Source organism: Thalassophryne amazonica, chromosome 2 (assembly GCF_902500255.1).
Source record: "Thalassophryne amazonica chromosome 2, fThaAma1.1, whole genome shotgun sequence".
In the NCBI taxonomy this organism is placed as follows: Eukaryota; Metazoa; Chordata; class Actinopteri; order Batrachoidiformes; family Batrachoididae; genus Thalassophryne; species Thalassophryne amazonica.
Window position 1 is genome coordinate 13022617 of NC_047104.1, and position 17952 is coordinate 13040568.

General features: G+C 40.0%; 1 protein-coding gene across 1 annotated transcript in view; it reads right to left on the reverse strand.

Moving 5' to 3' along the window:
- Window positions 1-342: 342 nt before the first annotated feature.
- The window catches only part of ano1a (anoctamin 1, calcium activated chloride channel a), a 278021-nt gene continuing 260411 nt past the window's right edge, over window positions 343-17952 (reverse strand). The window contains exons 21-26 of the mRNA XM_034183761.1: window positions 17519-17655; window positions 15347-15499; window positions 13390-13442; window positions 8742-8926; window positions 4808-4913; window positions 343-2040 (exon numbers count right to left, since the gene is read on the reverse strand). Of these exons, the coding sequence (XP_034039652.1) occupies window positions 1804-2040; window positions 4808-4913; window positions 8742-8926; window positions 13390-13442; window positions 15347-15499; window positions 17519-17655 (871 nt within the window). The 3' untranslated portion in view covers window positions 343-1803. The remainder of the gene's footprint in view (window positions 2041-4807; window positions 4914-8741; window positions 8927-13389; window positions 13443-15346; window positions 15500-17518; window positions 17656-17952) is intronic.

Here is a 17952-nt window from a genome sequence, read left to right on the forward strand (position 1 = left end):
GAAAATATCTGTTATTCCACAGAAACTTTGCTTCTGTGATCAGGACAGTGATATTTTGAAATTTGTCTGTTTTCAAGAATATTCTCGATTTGCCTTCACTACTACTGAATAGTCTTCTAGAATATTCTTGAACTGCTAGAACTGTCCAGAATTATCGAGAAATTTCAAGAAACTTTTAGAACTTTCTAGAACATAAAAAAAAAATAAAGTTTGTCCTGAATGTAGTCATTTTTCCATAGACTTTAGACATAAGCAGTTGAAATATAACACTTAGAAGCCAGGAATAAAAATTGTGTTACATAGTGTAATTGAAGTGTACCTATGTTGGAAATTACAGACCTCTCTCATCTTTCTAAGTTGGAGAACTTGCACAATCAAACGCTGACCAAATATTTTTTTGCCCCACTGTAGATGTTGTACTCCATAAAATGTCTATTTTTCTATGTGTCTTGAAAGTTCATGTCTTCAAGAAAAAAAAAATACCCCAAGTAGGATAAAGTAAATGGCTTATTCCTTTCAAATACATCCAATAAACAACATTATTTTGGACATTATCATCCATAGAAACAAACAGTATACAACAGAAATGAATACAGCCTTGTGCATGATGGATTACATACCAACTGATTCAAACTCCTGAAGAACTGTGTTATTTCTGAGTTGACAAATAGAGTGTTTACCTTATAAATAATCAAAGACAAAATACTTTAGAATTACTGTATTGAAAAAACAGGTCCCAAAGTAGAAACTCAGTGCAGCAAGAACACACATGTGATTTGTAAGTGGCTATGAATATGGCCATAACATGACTTGAAGACCAGAAAGATTTCAATTTTGGACCTGAGGCTAGTTTGCCTCATGTGTCCACATGGAATGCAATCGCCAATAAAATGAAAACATCAGATTATGAGACATGACAAAGATGGAAAAAGATATTGGACTAAAAATCAGTCAAAACCAGTTGCGCCAATAATCAGGAAGTATAGAATCAGACATAATACCAGTGATAGTCCTAATAAATATCCTTCAATGTTGCACAGCACCTCCCTGCTAAGGAGTCCTGACTCTGCCATCAAAGGTGGATTCAAAGCATAAAAACAATAAATTCTTCAGATCTCAGTAATGAAAGGTGTACTGTCTTTTGTCACATCGAGTTCCTACTGTGGGAAGTGTAAATAAAGTAAACTGAAACAGTGTTTAATTTTACAAAAGAGTAAATACCCTTTAGTTCAACTGAAATTCTCTGAGGCTCATTGCAGCATGAAGAACAGAGTCTACGAATCTGTCTGCATGGGATGCCAGCCTGTTACAGGTTACTTCCCCATCCAAAGCTGGTACCCATTTACATCCGAGTGGCTTGACAAGATGCAGATTTAGTGTCTTGTGCAAGAATAGAGACAAGTAGACTGAAGTACATATCTGGAGTGGAACCTCTCTCTACATAATGGTGGTCCAACTCCTCTTCCAGATGGCCACCTGCTTTGTCACTCTTCAGCTTAGATGTCATAGAATTTACTGAGTTGATACTATTTTGGATCATTTGGCATTTGAGTGATATGGCACAGGGGGGTACCCACTTCTGCTGTAAACTTCACGCGATCAGGTCTGTAATGTGAACAAAGTCAAACTCAGTTGGAATCACTGTTGACTTCACTGCAAATATTCACACACATCTTGAATGCAGCAAAGGTGTTGTTAATGAGATATGAGTTAGAAAGCTTCACTGTAGCGTGTTTACATGTGATGCATTTGCTTGTTGGTCTTTGCATTTGTTTTCCCAGACTCCGGAGCTGGCAGTTAGTATCAGTTGGTGGTGTGTGAGACGGGGCGTGACTGGGGCTGCGGCGGGCTCTGATTGGCTGACGAGGAAGCGCAGTTGCCCTGACTGTGTCTCTCCCGTACTGTGAACCTCTTCCCTCGCTCTGCCTTCATAAAGAGCTCCACCATCAGGATCTTCTCCTTGTGCATCTGGAGGCTGATGTCCTTGGGGATGTCTGGGATCAGCCAGTCCACAAAGTCACTCATCAGCATCACCACGTTCTGCACAGGACAACGGCAAATGAGACTGGGGTCAGTCACTGAACATTACTTCTTGGTCTGCATCTGTGAGAACCAAAAACCCCTCACAAGGACACATTGATCGCCCCAACGGGATTTAAAACCCACTGGCCCTTCAGTTCATAAAAAACTCACTTTACATAATGAATGCCAGCATGTTTGTCACTAATTTAAACTTTACTGAGACAGTAGTGTGCACATTAGTAGATGAGATAAATTGATGCTGAATTAATATTTGTAACAAAATGCATGTCTTTACTCTGAAATTGAAAAATTAAATTGCTAGAGACAGTTCATCTTTGTACCTTTTTAAAAACAAAAATTATGTAAAAAACATCTTTTTTGAGTGTCATTTAGCTTGTGAACTGAGAACTGGCCACCAGCTGCTTGGTAAGAGGTGAGCATCCCAGCTTCAGTGAGTAAAGGTTCTGTCACGCCATTTCATGATGGCATCATGAAAAGTAAATTAATCTATGGTTCGTGATGCTGTCATGAAAAGCGCCGCATTTTCATGATAAAAGCACAAATTGATTTCATAACAGGAGCACCAAATGTGGGGTGACACGGGGGGGGGGGGTCTGTGGGGGTTACAGTTAGGGTCAGGTGAAGGGTTAGGGCTAGAAATAGTAAAATAAAAAATGTTTCACAAAAATATGACTCATTTCGTGATTAGCTCATCTACCTCCCCAAAAAGTTGAACTAATTACAATCAGCAGGTTTGGTGGGTGGATAGAACAAATATGAGGGGTTATTGAAAAGTTTTGAGTCTGACCCAGAAAGAGGTGTGGTTCTCCGTCTTTTGCATTCTGATAAACAAATATTTGTGTTAGGGCCCCTTCATACATAGTACGAATGTGGTCAAACCGCGCATGAATAGCGCATGAAGCAGGAATCGTATGCAATACGTATAAAATCAGAGCTGCCTCCAATGCCTTGTACACCTGTTGCTACAACTATTTGCGCACACCAGCGGCTTGAAAGACAGTGTGTGCACTGTGAGAGGCCATTCGATCCCTCTCACGGCAGGTCCCAGCCAAATTCCAGGTGACACACACGCAGTGGTGGGCACAGTTCCGCTAATCTGCTAACTGCTAATTATCGAAGATAATGTTTTCATTATCGGATTAGCTTTTCAGATAACTTTGAAAACCATCATCGGGCCAATTATATTCCAATAAGTTTTGGTCCGATAATTTTTAGACCGCTAACATTTTTGCAGACGTAACTTTTTGTAGTAGATGCACAGTTCTATCCTCTGCAAACAGAGAAGAGCTGGTTCTAGAAGAAACCACTCTATCCTCTGCAGGCAAAGGAGAACTGGTCACAGAAAAGAAAAAAAAGCTTATTTCTTTTGACCCCATAATAACACACTGGCAATATTACCCAAGTCATCCAGAGGCATACAGTTTTAACTTATGGTTATAATTTTAACCAAACTAATTTTGGACATGTTATTTAAATTAACGTCACTGAAGTTTCATAAAGTGAAAATATCAAATATATGTTTTAGTGTTACAGTAATGCACTAATTTTGAAGGTTTTAGTGTGGACATGCTGTGATCAGGTGCATTATGGGTATCTCAGTACATTCACAACAGAAGAAATGCATTTGAGATGCTCTGATCAGGCATTAAACTCTTTGTATATTGTGCCTAAAACTCTCGTGAATACATTCTCTGGGTTTATAGACATTGTTATTGTGTTTGTTTTATGTAAAAATGCCAAAAGAAGCCCAGGTTGCTTATCAAAGGTGAAAAGTCTGTTAAATTGTGATTCAGGCTGTGTGATATAATTGGCGTCAAAATGCATAGAACACTGCCATCTACTGGTGACCGGTTATATCACAGTGTTATCAACTGCAGGATTTTAAAATTATCTGTAGGTTTCCAAAACCTGAGAGACCACACACATGGAGATAAAAAAAAAATAAAAAATCATAGATCTGACAGGTTTAGTTGTACAGTGTGTGGTGTCAGCCACATGGTAAAAACAACACACACGAACATTCCCAGGTCAAACATCTCACTTTCTGATTGGCTGCATGTCACAATTAGCTCCTCATGTCCTTCTTAACACACCACACACAGCAGGAATATCTGATAAGATTATATTTAGCGTCATCACGCTTATCGGTTCTGCCAGTGTGGCACTTGCCATTCCTATATATGCAGACAGGGAGAAAATAAAAAGCTTTGGCGGTGTTTAAACTCAAAATCAGCTTCTTATCAGTTATCGGTTATCTGTCGCTTCCAATAAGTTTTTAGGCAGTTTAACGGTTCAGTGTCAAGAAAGATAACTTTTCAGTTAGTTGATTACCAGTTATCAAAGCTAACTTTTTCATTAGGTGTGCCCACCACTGCACACATGAACATCTAACACAACTCGCTTGACACTTAGAGAATGTGTGACCATTCATGTTGTTAGCACAAAAACAGTCAGCAGACAATCACTTTTGAGCTGGATGTGAAATTTGTCTAAATACGCCACTTTCAGCCATGTATCAGCTGAAATACGCTGTAACAAATGCCATTTGTTCAGGTATCAGAGTGCTTTTTTTCTCTTTTTTCAAAAAAATATGTTTATGTCCTTGTTGATATCAGGCATTTTCCCGCACCTTTTACAGGACAGTGATGGTAGTGCAGTGGTAAAGTTTCTCGCTGGCAATCACAGCTTTTTTAAATTGCAGGTTCGAATCCCGTGGATGGCATGTATTTTTTTTTTACATCAATAATGTGGTGTTATTCCAAACCTGAAAGATGATAACGAAGGTGAGGCGTGCTGCCAAAATGGCCCAGAACTCCTTAGACAGTTCGTACGGTGTGGCAGACCAGGGAGGTTCTCTGTAGTCCTTATATCTGATAGCAGAAAGAGAAAGACCATCCTCACATCTATTTATAGTACGTTATAAACAAACACAAAAGAACAACTTTAATACACTTAGTCAACACAGTGTCACATTGTTTTTTCCAGATACACTCCCATATAAAAATCAGATCCATCTGAATGAAAATATATGTAACCACAGTGCATGTCACCATTGTAACATTATCACTAGGGGTCAGCTGTTCAAAAAATTTAATCAGGATAAAAGTGACCTGGATTTGGGGATTTTTTTTTTTTTCCTGTCCAGGATCATGTAGTCTGTCTTTCTTTTTAATGATTTTACAAAGCAATATTGGGTTGAGTACCCTGATCCAAAGACAGGCTCCCCAGGATTACTAAATGCGGATTTAAAAAGTGCTCTAAATGGACAAAATATTACAATACAAGCTATATGAAGAATAACAGGTGGAACAGTGTGGAGTCACTATGTTATTTCAAAAGACTGTTGAAAAGCATATTTTCTGGCATTTTGCCATCTGACCCCCCCACCCAGAAAAAGCAAAAAAGCTATATGCTAGTCACACATCTGTTTATAATTTGTACATGCTTTAAATCATAAAACAATGAGAAATACCCAATACACAGAAAGTAAAAATCCATTCAGAATTCTTAATTTATGAAAATTTCAGTATTTTGAAGTTTTGCTTTTAGGAGGTGGATTTCAAGCTCTGCAATTGTTCAATATTTCTTTTAAGTGTGTGACTGTAATGATTAGAGAGAAATTAAAGTTTTGATTTGTGTTCACACCACATTCACTGAACTGCCACAGAAAAAGTGGGCGTCAGTGATATGTGACAGGGTGAAAATCAGTCATAGAGCGTATCTTAATCATTTTCTAAACACGTGCGGCGACTCCTGCAACTCTCAACTTCGGTGACTGGTTTATTTTGGTGTGCCAAAGTGGTACCACCCCTGTGAAACAGTGCCACCACTTCTGTGGCACAAAGGTACACATGGTGGCAGGTGGCTGAATGAGGCTGGAGAGAACAACACTGACTGGAGGGCATGGAAAGAAAAAGATGACCAGCGCCAGTGCTGAAATTTGGAAAACGAATCATACATACAAAACTGTACGATTATCTATTTATTTTTTCATCTGGAGTCAGGGCTGTGAACTACTTTGTGCATAACAATGTAGCTGAACCAAAGAAACAAAGTGTGTTTATGAAATGTTTCTCCTAGCCAGGACATAAACAGTGGAAAACTCCTTTTACACAGAAGCTGGTGTTCACACAATATTAAGGTTATTTAAGGTTAGTTGTGATTTAGTGCTATATAATTAAATTGAATTAATACAACCCGAGGGAATTCCTCATAGCATAGTGTGTTCTCCTATATGTATTGCTGTAGCACACACACATTGCTGCAGAGATTTCCTCCTTAACCGTCTGTCACACTATGATGTACTGGGGAAACCTATGTATAACATATTTGAAATTTTGATATCCATCCATGTCTGTTTTTCTGTACAACTCACATTACATCTGTGTATTTTTTTTGTGTGTGTGTAACCTGGGCATGGTTCTACATGTGGAACCATAGGTGGTCCTCCAACCCCATAGTTACTTCTTTTGGTGTTGACAGTGAGATTTGCACTTCAGCTGCCATAAAATCATCACATGCAGCTTCAAGACAAAAGAACATTTTTACTGCCACTCTCTGGGGGAGGAACTCTGCCACTGCCTTTGATTAGAAGGTAGCTTGCATTATGAAGGGGATGTGGGAAAGCCATCTCTAGCCTCATCTCCCAATAGGAGGAAACCACAGGAGAGAACCAAGGGACTTGTCTTTGGAGGATGGCAGCTGGTGCGGCTCGGAGGGCTCTTTCACTGCATAGGTCTGAACTTGAGTAGGCTCACATGGGTGGGCACCTGGAACGTCCTTTCACCAAACAAGGATGACCATCTTCCACTGCTGTCAAGGGAGCTTGTAAAACTCCACATTTCAGTGGCTGCATTGTCTCAAGTGCGAAGATCAGGAAGTTGCAATCCCTGTGGGTGGATACACCTACTTTTGGTCTAGTCATCCGAACAGTGGGTGTACGGAGGGAGTGACAGTTGCTGTGGCTGATCAGCTCCTTGGATGTTACTCTTGTCAATGAGGATATTATCAGACTCAGACTCAAACATACACTGCGCCTTGTGTCTGTTTTATTCCTTTTATTCGCAACCACTGGCACTAACAGGGCTGCTTATGATGTCTGCATTGCTCCACATGGATCTGGTAATGGAGGTGAAAATGGTGCAATGCTCCTTGACTTTGCACAAACCCAGGGCCTCTGAGTTGCTGGTTCCTAGTTTCAACAATCAGATGTGCAGCACTAGACATGATATTCAAATACTGTTAGTGTTGCCAAGACGACTGACCAGGTCCTGGTGGGAAAATGCTGGAAAATTCTGCAGACCTCTAGGGTTGACAGAAGTGCCAAATTTTTGAATTTTCTTGCAGTGGTGGGCACAGCTACCCAAAACGTTTGCTTCGACAACCGCTAATCTGCTAACTGAAAAGTTAACTTTTATAACGCTAAACTGATAACCCACAAAAACATTTAGTGGAAATTACAGCTAACCGCTAACTTTTAGTATTGACTCAGTACACTGTCAGCAACTGATAAGCCAGTTTCAGGTTAAGGTGATCACAAACCCAAAACAAACAGCGAGCCAGCGCTTTTGTCTTTATGCACGCTTCCAGCTTCTGCTTTCACACACAACAACACAGATGGTGGCAGAAGACATCAAATGCAAGGCACTTTTCACTCATGATCACAACATACTGTAACTCTTCACCAAACTAACTACACAGCTTGAACTATAAAAACATAACAAATCTATCACACTAACAACACTGCCAAACCAACATGTACGTACTACAATAACAATAATAAAAAACAAACAAACCCCAAACTCCCATAATGCATAACAGCAGCTCATCCATGTTGCGTTCAATGTGAAGATTTTAAAAAATATTAAATTTTTGTATGAGGAAGTGGCAGCAATTGTCAAATGCAATGAGTTAATGCCAAGTTTTCAAACTCAAAAATACAGACGCAATCAGCACTGGCTAAATTCCTTGTCACACTGATAAATTATGTTGCATGTACAAACCTCACTTATATGCATGTTACCTTCAGAATCTTTTGCATACAAGTGGACCCAGCCCAAACTACATCCACTTGAATGACAACTGCAAATGTACAAATGGACAACATGCTCTATATTGCATATTTGACAAATGCTATCCTCATTTGGCACTGTTAATTTCTCAACATACAGGTGTATTTGGGAGTTGCCATGGTGTTTGTGCACATTTTTACACGTGGAAACTTGAAGTAAATCAGGCCCACAATGTTTCCAATCAATGTCTGTAAAAAGATGATTGTAATGGAAATCGAATCCCCGTCATGTCCTCTTTGACTGCTAATGTTAACGTGACTGCTTTGTGATTAAAATGCTTTTATTGTGAAGCACATTCAGTAAAGTTGTAACCACTTTAATTAGTGTAAATTCCTACCTGCACAAACAGATACCATAGGTCATAAAAGCTACTGAAGCTTTAGGAAGCATGGTGATGACATCTAAAAGGGTAGCAGCACCTTGTGTGGCAGTAAAAAGTGAAACGGTAGCAGAGCCACGGTATCATGAAGCTTTACAGGAACCCCAAATCAGCAATATCATGTTTTAATGGTATTGCCATTGATAATATTAGGTTTTTGCTAAATACTGGTATGATATTGGTAAAATGTTAAGGTATTGATTATCAGCTTCAGACATCTGGTACTATTCAGTCAGTTGAAGGTATACCTGCATATTTCCACCTTGTAGCCAAGGTGCATTGGCTTGACAGGGTCTGTGTCTGGCTGGAAATCTTTGACGTTGAAGTAAGACAGCGAGTGGTTTACAAAGCCATGCAAGGAGCCGTCAGGGCTGTATCCATACTGGTAGACAAGTCGTGGGATGAAGTCAGATGTGAAAGAAATGACAAAAGCCTGAGGGTGGAAGGAAAACAGTAGATCAGTGCCTTCATTGTGCACAACTGAGCATGGTGGGAATCACAATACATAAAAATCTCTACCACACACAGCGAACCACACACTCAATTTATTCAGTTCTATTCATCAACTTTCTTTCAGATCTTAGTGCAGAAGCAACACAGCATATCTGCAACGGAAAAACGGAATACCTCTGACAGTTCATAGTAGTGTGAATTAAATTTATTTTCTGGAACTTTGGTGCAACTTGACAAAGATGTACAAATACAATCCCAATTCCAATGAAGTTGGGACGTTGTGTAAAATGTAAATAAAAAAAATACAATGATTTGCAAATCCTCTTCAACCTAAATTCAATTGAATACACCACAAAGACAAGATATTTAATGTTCAAACTGACAAATTTTATTGTTTTTGTGCAAATATTTGCTCATTTTGAAATGGATGCCTGCAGCACGTTTCAAAAGAGCTGGGACAGGGCAACAAAAGACTGGGAAAGTTGATGAATTCTCAAAGAACACCTAATTGGAAACAGGTGAGTGTTATGATTGGGTATAAAAGGAGCATCCCCAAAAGGCTCAGCCGTTCACAAGCAAAGATGGGGTGAGGATCACCACTTTGTGAAAAACTGCATGAAAAAATAGTCCAACAGTTTAAGAACAATGTTTCTCAATGTTCAATTGCAAGGAACTTAGGGATTCCATCATCTACAGTCCATAATATAATTAGAAGAATCAGAGAATCTGGAGAACTTTCTACACGTAAGCAGCAAGGCCGAAAACCAACATTGAATGCCCATGGCCTTCGATCCCTCAGGCAGCACTGCATTAAAAACCGACACTGTGTAAAGGATCTTACCGCGTGGGCTCAGGAACACTTCAGAAAACCATTGTCAGTTAACACAGTTCGTCGCTACATGTACAAGTGCAAGTTAATACTCTACCATGTAAAGTGAAAGCCATACATCAACAACATCCAGAAACGCCGCCATCTTCTGTGGGCCCGAGTTCATTTGAAATGGACAAACATAAAGTGGAAAAGTGTGCTGTGGTCTGATGAGTGCAAATTTAAAATTGTTTTTGGAAATCATGGACGTTGTGTCCTCTGGACAAAAGAGGAAAAAGACCATCCAGATTGTTACCAGTGCAAAGTTCAAAAGCCAGCATCTGTGATGGTATAGGGGTGTGTTAATGCCCATGGCATGGGCAACTTACACATCTGTGATGGCGCCATCAATGCTGAAAGGTACACCCAGGTTTTGGAGCAACACATGCTGCCATCCAAGCAACGTCTTTTTCAGGGACGTCCCTGCTTATTTCAGCAAGACAATGCCAAGCCACATTCTGCATGTGTTACAACAGCGTGGCTTCATAGTAAAAGAGTGCAGGTACTAGACTGGCCTGCCTGCCCATGACCTGTTGCCCACTGAAAATGTGTGGCACATTATGAAGCGTAAAATACGACAACGGAGACCTCGGACTGTTGAACAACTGAAGTCGTACATCAAGCAAGAATGGGAAAGAATTCCAACTATAAAGCTTCAACAATTAGTGTCCTCAGTTCCCAAACACTTATTAAGTGTTGTTAGAAGGAAAGGTGATGTAACACAGTGGTAAACATGCCACTGTCCCAGGTTTTTTGAAACGTGTTGAGCAGATAGCTCAGTAATGCCCCGTTTACAGAGAACTGAGACCCATAGAAGACCTATAAGACCATGACATGTTGTCAACTCTCAAGTCTTGGCTGGTCTCTAGTTTGATCTGTTATTTGCATTTACACCAAGCATGCATTGTGACTGAATTGTATGAGTGAAATATTTGTTAATATCCACAATGAGAAATGTAATCCCATCCAGAGTCAATTGAGAGGTTTTTTTTTTCAACAGGTTGGGAATGGGTTGGGACCTGTGAGAGTAAATGAGACTGCTGCAAGTGTTTTAAACAGTTCGATAAACCTGCGCAGACTGATGGAGAGTGATGGCAACCAAGAGGGATCTTTGTTCCGACCATGGAGACCCCACTGTGCCCAGCCTGCAACCCCAGTGAGAACCGATGAGAGTGATGGCGAACGTAGGCCGTGGACTCAGTGTAACCAATGTGTAACATATGGAGTTTTAGGAGTTTGATCAATATCAACGTCAGTATTTCTCCCGGTGTGTAGTGAGTATCTTGTATGGCAGCACCCTCACATCGGGGTAAATGTGAGGCATTATTTGTAAAGCGCTTTGAGCGTCTGATGCAGATGGAAAAGCGCTATATAAATGCAGTCCATTTATTTTTTACCAATATAAAGAGGCAGTGCTTGTTTTTTACATCCGGGCAGGTCTGTGTGTGCAATGTGCACCGGAGGACAGCAAACAGTCAAGAATTTAATCAAGTTACCCTCATCTTGAACATTTCTCAGCAATAGATCAGAACAGATTTTGAGGAAAACTCACTGTTAATGGTGTGACTTTGTGTGGTCTTTTTGTACTGCAGGAACATCTATGGAAAACTGTGAGTAATTGGCGATTCAATTCCATTTCAATTTATTTCATTTATATAGCACCAAATCACGACAGAGCTGCCTCAGGGCGCTTCACACAAGTAAGGTCTAACCTTACCACCTCCTAGAGCAAGCACACAAGTGACAGTGGTGAGACAAACCTCCCTCTGATGATATGAGGATGAAACCTCAAGCAGACCACACTCAAAGGGGTGACCCTCTGCTTGGGCCATGCTACAGACACACTTGACAATACAAATATACAGGAAATTTTGGGAGTTCATGCTGGTGTCCAGAACGGGAGGCTGGCTGTGGGAGGGGGGGGGGGGGGGGGGGGGGGGGGGGGGGTTGGGTCCACAGATCCCATCTATTTCATGACCATTACAGAAGAAGACACCCACTCTGACTTCTGGATAGAGCCACACATTACACAGAGAGAAAAAACAGAATTAGGCAGCAGAAAGACTAAACAAAACACATTGGTGATGCTTCAGGTTCTTACTTCAAAAACCTTGTGAACACTCTGGGACTTTACACTGAAGAAGGAGGGCCTTTATTGTCATTGTGCATTCATACAACAAAACTGCTCTGCATTTATCCCATTGTAATTACGTTTAGACACAATCCAACCACTAGGAGCAGTGTGCAGCCACAGTCCGGTGCCCGGGGACCAACTCCAGATGTCGAGATGCTGACCTGGTCAGGTTCAGACCCTAAATAAGCATGTTTTTCATGGTGGGAGGAAACTGGAGTGCCCTGAGGAAACCACGCCCCATGCAAATTTCACACAGAAAGGACCAGGTGGGACATGATCCCATGACCTTCTTCCTGTGAGGCAACAGTGCTGACCCCAAAGCCACTGTGCTGCTGAATCTATGAAAGCATACAATTCTCTGCATGGCTGTAACTTCCTCATCTTTGGTGATATGCTTGAAGTCCTCTTTGTAAACTTGACAATTGTGAAAACTCTCCTTATTAGCAAACTGTTTTTATTTAATGCCAATTAAATTAACTTTCCCGTTCATTTTCTGTCCTGTTTGGACCCATGTCCTAGAATTATTGGGTAGCAGAGCGGTACATTTTCATGCATCTGCCACCATTTTTTTTCTGCTTCACATATTTGGTAGCCCATATACCCTGTGGCACTACATGGAATCATGGCAAATTTTGACAACACACATGTAGTAGACAACAACTGAACCACGGCGAAGGCGGCTTTTTGCCCTCCAGCCCAGTAACACGGTCGGGTGTTCAGCAGGTGTGACGCCACACATCATTTCCTCTATAGACCTAGGTTCCACTCCTGGTCACACTACCTGTCTGTGTCCGTGGACCAGAACCTTCATTTGCATTGTCTCAGTCCACCCAGCTGGAAACAGCTGCTGGCCTTGGCTGGGGAAGTGACCTGGGGTGTTCTATGCCTCATGCTGTGGAATCTGGCACCAATGGATCTCATGACCCATACAAGACTTCCTCTTTTTCTTAAGGTTAACTTTTCTATCTTCATATGTTGTGGTGTCAGTGCCACCAGATTTGTTTTCACTTTATGAAAAAACAGCATGATTTTTTTTTTAAATCATTGCACAAAGAATTATGGGTTTCTTCTCATTAAAGAGTCAACAGATTCTGAAATATCATAAAACAAAACATTGAGCCACTAATCTGCTCAAGCTTGTGACACGTTTGTAATTTCCAACCCAAAGAAATGTGAAATAAAGCAGAATGGAAATAATATTGTAATAAGAACATGTAGAAGCCCAGGATACACACTTTCTAGAGATAATACATGTTGAAGAGATTGAAGATACAAAAAAAATTTAAATTTTAAGAAAAAAATTTTTTTTAAACAAATTATTGCTGATATTCAGTATTTGCACATTCAGTTAATTACTTTGGTAATTAATTTGGTATCAGAGCACTTTTTGGCCTGTTTTGGAAGGACATCAGTTTGCTCAGGTGTAGTTAACAATACTCACATTCACGATGACTGCGACCTTACTGAGGCCCCTCAACAGATTGTACCAGATCCCTGCAGAAAGACAAAAACAACAGATTCAACCAAATTATCTTTTTTTAGCTGAATGACAATTGTCGTTCAGCTAAATGACAGTTGTTAAATGACACAAAGACTGTCATGTACCGGCACAGTACATCAACAATTTATTTTTTTTATGAGGTTTGTAACTTGATAATTGACCAGTTTCTTTAATGAAACTGAAAATTTTAAATTTGACTGCCTGTTGACCCAGTGATGAAGATAGGAAAAGAAGTCTTAACACTCCATATTCATTAGCAGGGTTGGGTAGGATTACTTTGAAATGTAATCCAAAAGTAATCAGATTACAAGTAATCCAAATGTACAGTAGTGTTCAGAATAATAGTAGTGCTATGTGACTAAAAAGATTAATCCAGGTTTTGAGTTTATTTCTTATTGTTACACAGGAAACAAGGTACCAGTAGATTCTCACAAATCCAACAAGACCAAGCATTCATGATATGCACACTCTTAAGACTATGAAATTGGGCTATTAAAAAAAGGGGGTGTTCACAATAATAGCAGTGTGGCATTCAGTCAGTGAGTTTGTCAATTTTGTGGAACAAACAGGTGTGAATCAGGTGTCCCCTATTTAAGGATGAAGCCAGCACCTGTTGAACATGCTTTTCTCTTTGAAAGCCTGAGGAAAATGGGACGTTCAAGACATTGTTCAGAAGAACAGCGTAGTTTGATTAAAAAGTTGATTGGAGAGGGGAAAACTTATACGTAGGTGCAAAAATTATAGGCTGTTCATCTACAATGATCTCAAATGCTTTAAAATGGACAATAAAACCAGAGACGTGTGGAAGAAAATGGAAAACAACCATCAAAATGGATAGAAGAATAACCAGAATGGCAAAGGCTCACCCATTGATCAGCTCCAGGATGATCAAAGACAGTCAGGAGTTACCTGTAAGTGCTGTGACAGTTAGAAGACGCCTGTGTGAAGCTAATTTATTTGCAAGTATCCCCCGCAAAGTCCCTCTGTTAAATAAAAGACATGTGCAGAAGAGGTTACAATTTGCCAAAGAACACATCAACTGGCCTAAAGAGAAATCGAGGAATATTTTGTGGACTGATGAGAGTAAAATTGTTCTTTTTGGGTCCAAGGGCTGCAGACAGTTTGGGAGACGACCCCCAAACTCTGAATTCAAGCCACAGTTCACAGTGAAGACAGTGAAGCATGGTGGTGCAAGCATCATGATATGGGCATGTTTCTCCTACTATGGTGTTGGGCTTATATATTGCATACCAGGTATCATGGATCAGTTTGGATATGTAAAAATACTTGAAGAGGTCATGTTGCCTTATGCTGAAGAGGACATGCCCTTGAAATGGGTGTTTCAACAAGACAATGACCCCAAGCACACTAGTAAACAAGCAAATCTTGTTCCAAACCAACAAAATTAATGCCTTGCAGATGTGAAGAAATCATGAAAAACTATGGTTATACAACTAAATGCTAGTTTAGTGATTCACAGGATTGCTAAAAAAGCAGTTTGAGCATAATGGTTTTGAGTTTGTAGCGTCAACAGCAGATGCTACTATTATTGTGAACCACCCCTTTTCTACTTTTTCTACAATAGCCCAATTTCATAGCCTTAAGAGTGTGCATATCATGAATGCTTCGGTCTTGTTGGATTTGTGAGAATCTACTGAATCTACTGGTACCTTGTTTCCCATGTAACAATAAGAAATATATACTCAATATACAATATAAATATACAATATACAATATAAATATATACTCAAAACCTAGATTAATCTTTTTAGTCACATAGCACTACTATTATTCTGAACACTACTGTATGTGCATACATACATGTAATCCACATGTATTCTTTCAAAGTAATCCTACCCAACCTTGTTCATTAGTGCACGCACACACACACACACACCTATGTCTTTGGCTTTGGCAGCAATCGGTCTGCGCAGCTCCGTAACAAACTTCTTGGCATCCAGGCGAATTTCAATGATATTATTGAGCAGAGCAAAGAGTGGAGCCAGAGGGAAGGAGGCCACAAAAAGAGTGACCATCCCAAACTGGATTACTGAATATAACAACAAAAAAGTTAATTAGACACAAAATACTACTACTAATAATAATAATTATAACATATATAATATATATATTATATATATATATATATATATATATATATATATATATATAAAATATGAAACCTGATCAGCAACTCTGTGACTGAATGAAAGTGAAGGATGACTGATTTTACACACAGTGGAGGGCGCTATTGCCCAACTCAGCAGTGCAATTGTGAACAGAACACTTGTGCAAGGATTGAGAAATTTAATGAGATCATTTGTAGCAAAGTATAGCTGCACCCCCTGCCCCCTGCCAAAAAAAAGAAAAAAAAAGAAAAACACACACAAACAAACAAAACAAAACAGAAAGACTGTGGTAAAATGTAGCCTAATCTTCCAACTACTTAATTTACTCCATAGAACACAATAGCGAACCAGAAAAAAATTAACAATTTCAAAGTAAACAAGCCAATACTCAGTTGAGGTGCCCCGCCACCTTATGGTGACACTGCATAGTGATAAATTTAACAAGCACAGATGGCCGCTCGGAGTCCATTTCAATGGTTCCCCCAATTTCATTGCACAGGACAGTGAAAAAATGAGTGGAGAAAGTCCAAATAATACAGGAAAGAGTATTTGCTATTAATTTTCATGTGCAACCTTCACCCTAAGGTCTAAGGTCAAATGCAGTTGGCTTAAGGGATTTGGGATGAATAATTTGCAATAGGTCTTCAATGCATTTTAGTTTCTAGAAGAGAAATTTGGTGGTAAGTTGGCAAAATACACCCAAAAGGTTCTATTTTTTTTTATCCATTTGCATGTTTGACCTTGACCCAGAGGTTCAAGGTCAAATGTCATATGCTAAAGGGTGTCAGGTGCATGATTTACTGTAGGTTTTCAACACAAATGTAAGCTCTAGAACTGACATTTTGAGTGAAAAAGTGGTATTTTGAGGTGAGACCGTGGGTTTCTTTGTCAGCTTGGACATCTGGGTCAAGGTCATATGTGGAGATGTCACATTCACAATATGACACAGGTAAGTAATGTCTCAGAAAGGGGCAACAGGGAATTCTAGGGCTCTGAAATATGTGACACACCAACCCAGTCTCACAGCAAGTCGTGATTCAGCAGCACGAAATATACATTAATCTATTGGTTTGCGATGTTGTGACGAAAAGTGCCTCATTTTCATCACAGCAGCACAAATTCATTCTAATTCATTCCGTGATGGCTGCATGAAATTAAAAGTGACACGGGGGGGGCATCGGGTGGTTATGGTTAGGGTGAAGGAAGGAGTAGGATTAGGTTATGGTTAAGGTTAGGGTTGGGGGTAGGTGTAGGGTTAGTAATAGTGAGTTAAAAAAACCCATCACGAAAATTTCACTCATTTCATCACGGGAGTACGAAAAAAAAAACGTGAGACTGGGCTGGACACACTCATGGACAGATGGATGGACAGACAGATGTTTGGATGCACAGAGTAAATATACCCAAAAAGTTCTATTTTTATCCATTTGCATGTTTGACCTTGACCCAGAGGTTCAAGGTCAAATGTAGTGTGCTAAAGGGAGTCAGGTGCATGATTTGCTGTAGGTGTTCAACACAAATGTAAGCTCTAGAGTTGATATTTTGAGAGAAAAAGTGGTATTTTGGGGTGAGACTGTGGGTTTCTTTGTCAGCTTGGAAATCTGGGTCAAGGTCATATGCGGCGATGTCACATTTATGTGATGTAATGTCTCAAAAAGGGGCAACAGGGAAATCTAGGGCTCTGAAATACGCAACACACTCATGGACAGATGGATGGACGGACGGACAGAGTCTATTTCAGTGGTCCCCCTTTGATTCATGACAGGGGACAAAAAGACATTTGTGTAAGATGCTTGTGTATTTCGATATGAAGAGAGTATGTTTGGTTTGTTTGACATTGGGTGAATCATGTGACTTCAGATGGATCCCTTGAGGGCTTGCATCACATAAAAAAAGCACCAGTGTATACATTAGGGCTTGATGCTGTCTGTAGGACTCACTCATCTCCATGTACTCGGGACTGAGCCCAGTAAAGGGAAACAGGAAGTGGTCCTTCTCGTGTCGTTGCAGGGTCTTCTCGAGATCCTCCACTTGCTTTGCATCTGACTTCCTCTTCTGTATTAGTTTCTTCAGCTTCCTGCAAACCACAGCCACCAATACAGAGCAAACACATCTTGATTTCTGTTTTTAGGATAACATTTGATGTCAGTAAATGTGCTTTCATTTATGCAGTGCTAATGCAGTGACACACCAGTGCACTATCTATCTATGTATCTAGCTATCTATCTTCATTTTTTTTTTCATTTATATAGCAACAAATTACAACAGAGTTGCCTCAAGGCGCTTCACACAAGTAAGGTCTAAGCTTACTAACCCCCAGAGGAACAGTGGTAAGGAAAAAAAAAATCCCTCTGAGGAAGAAACCTCAAGCAGA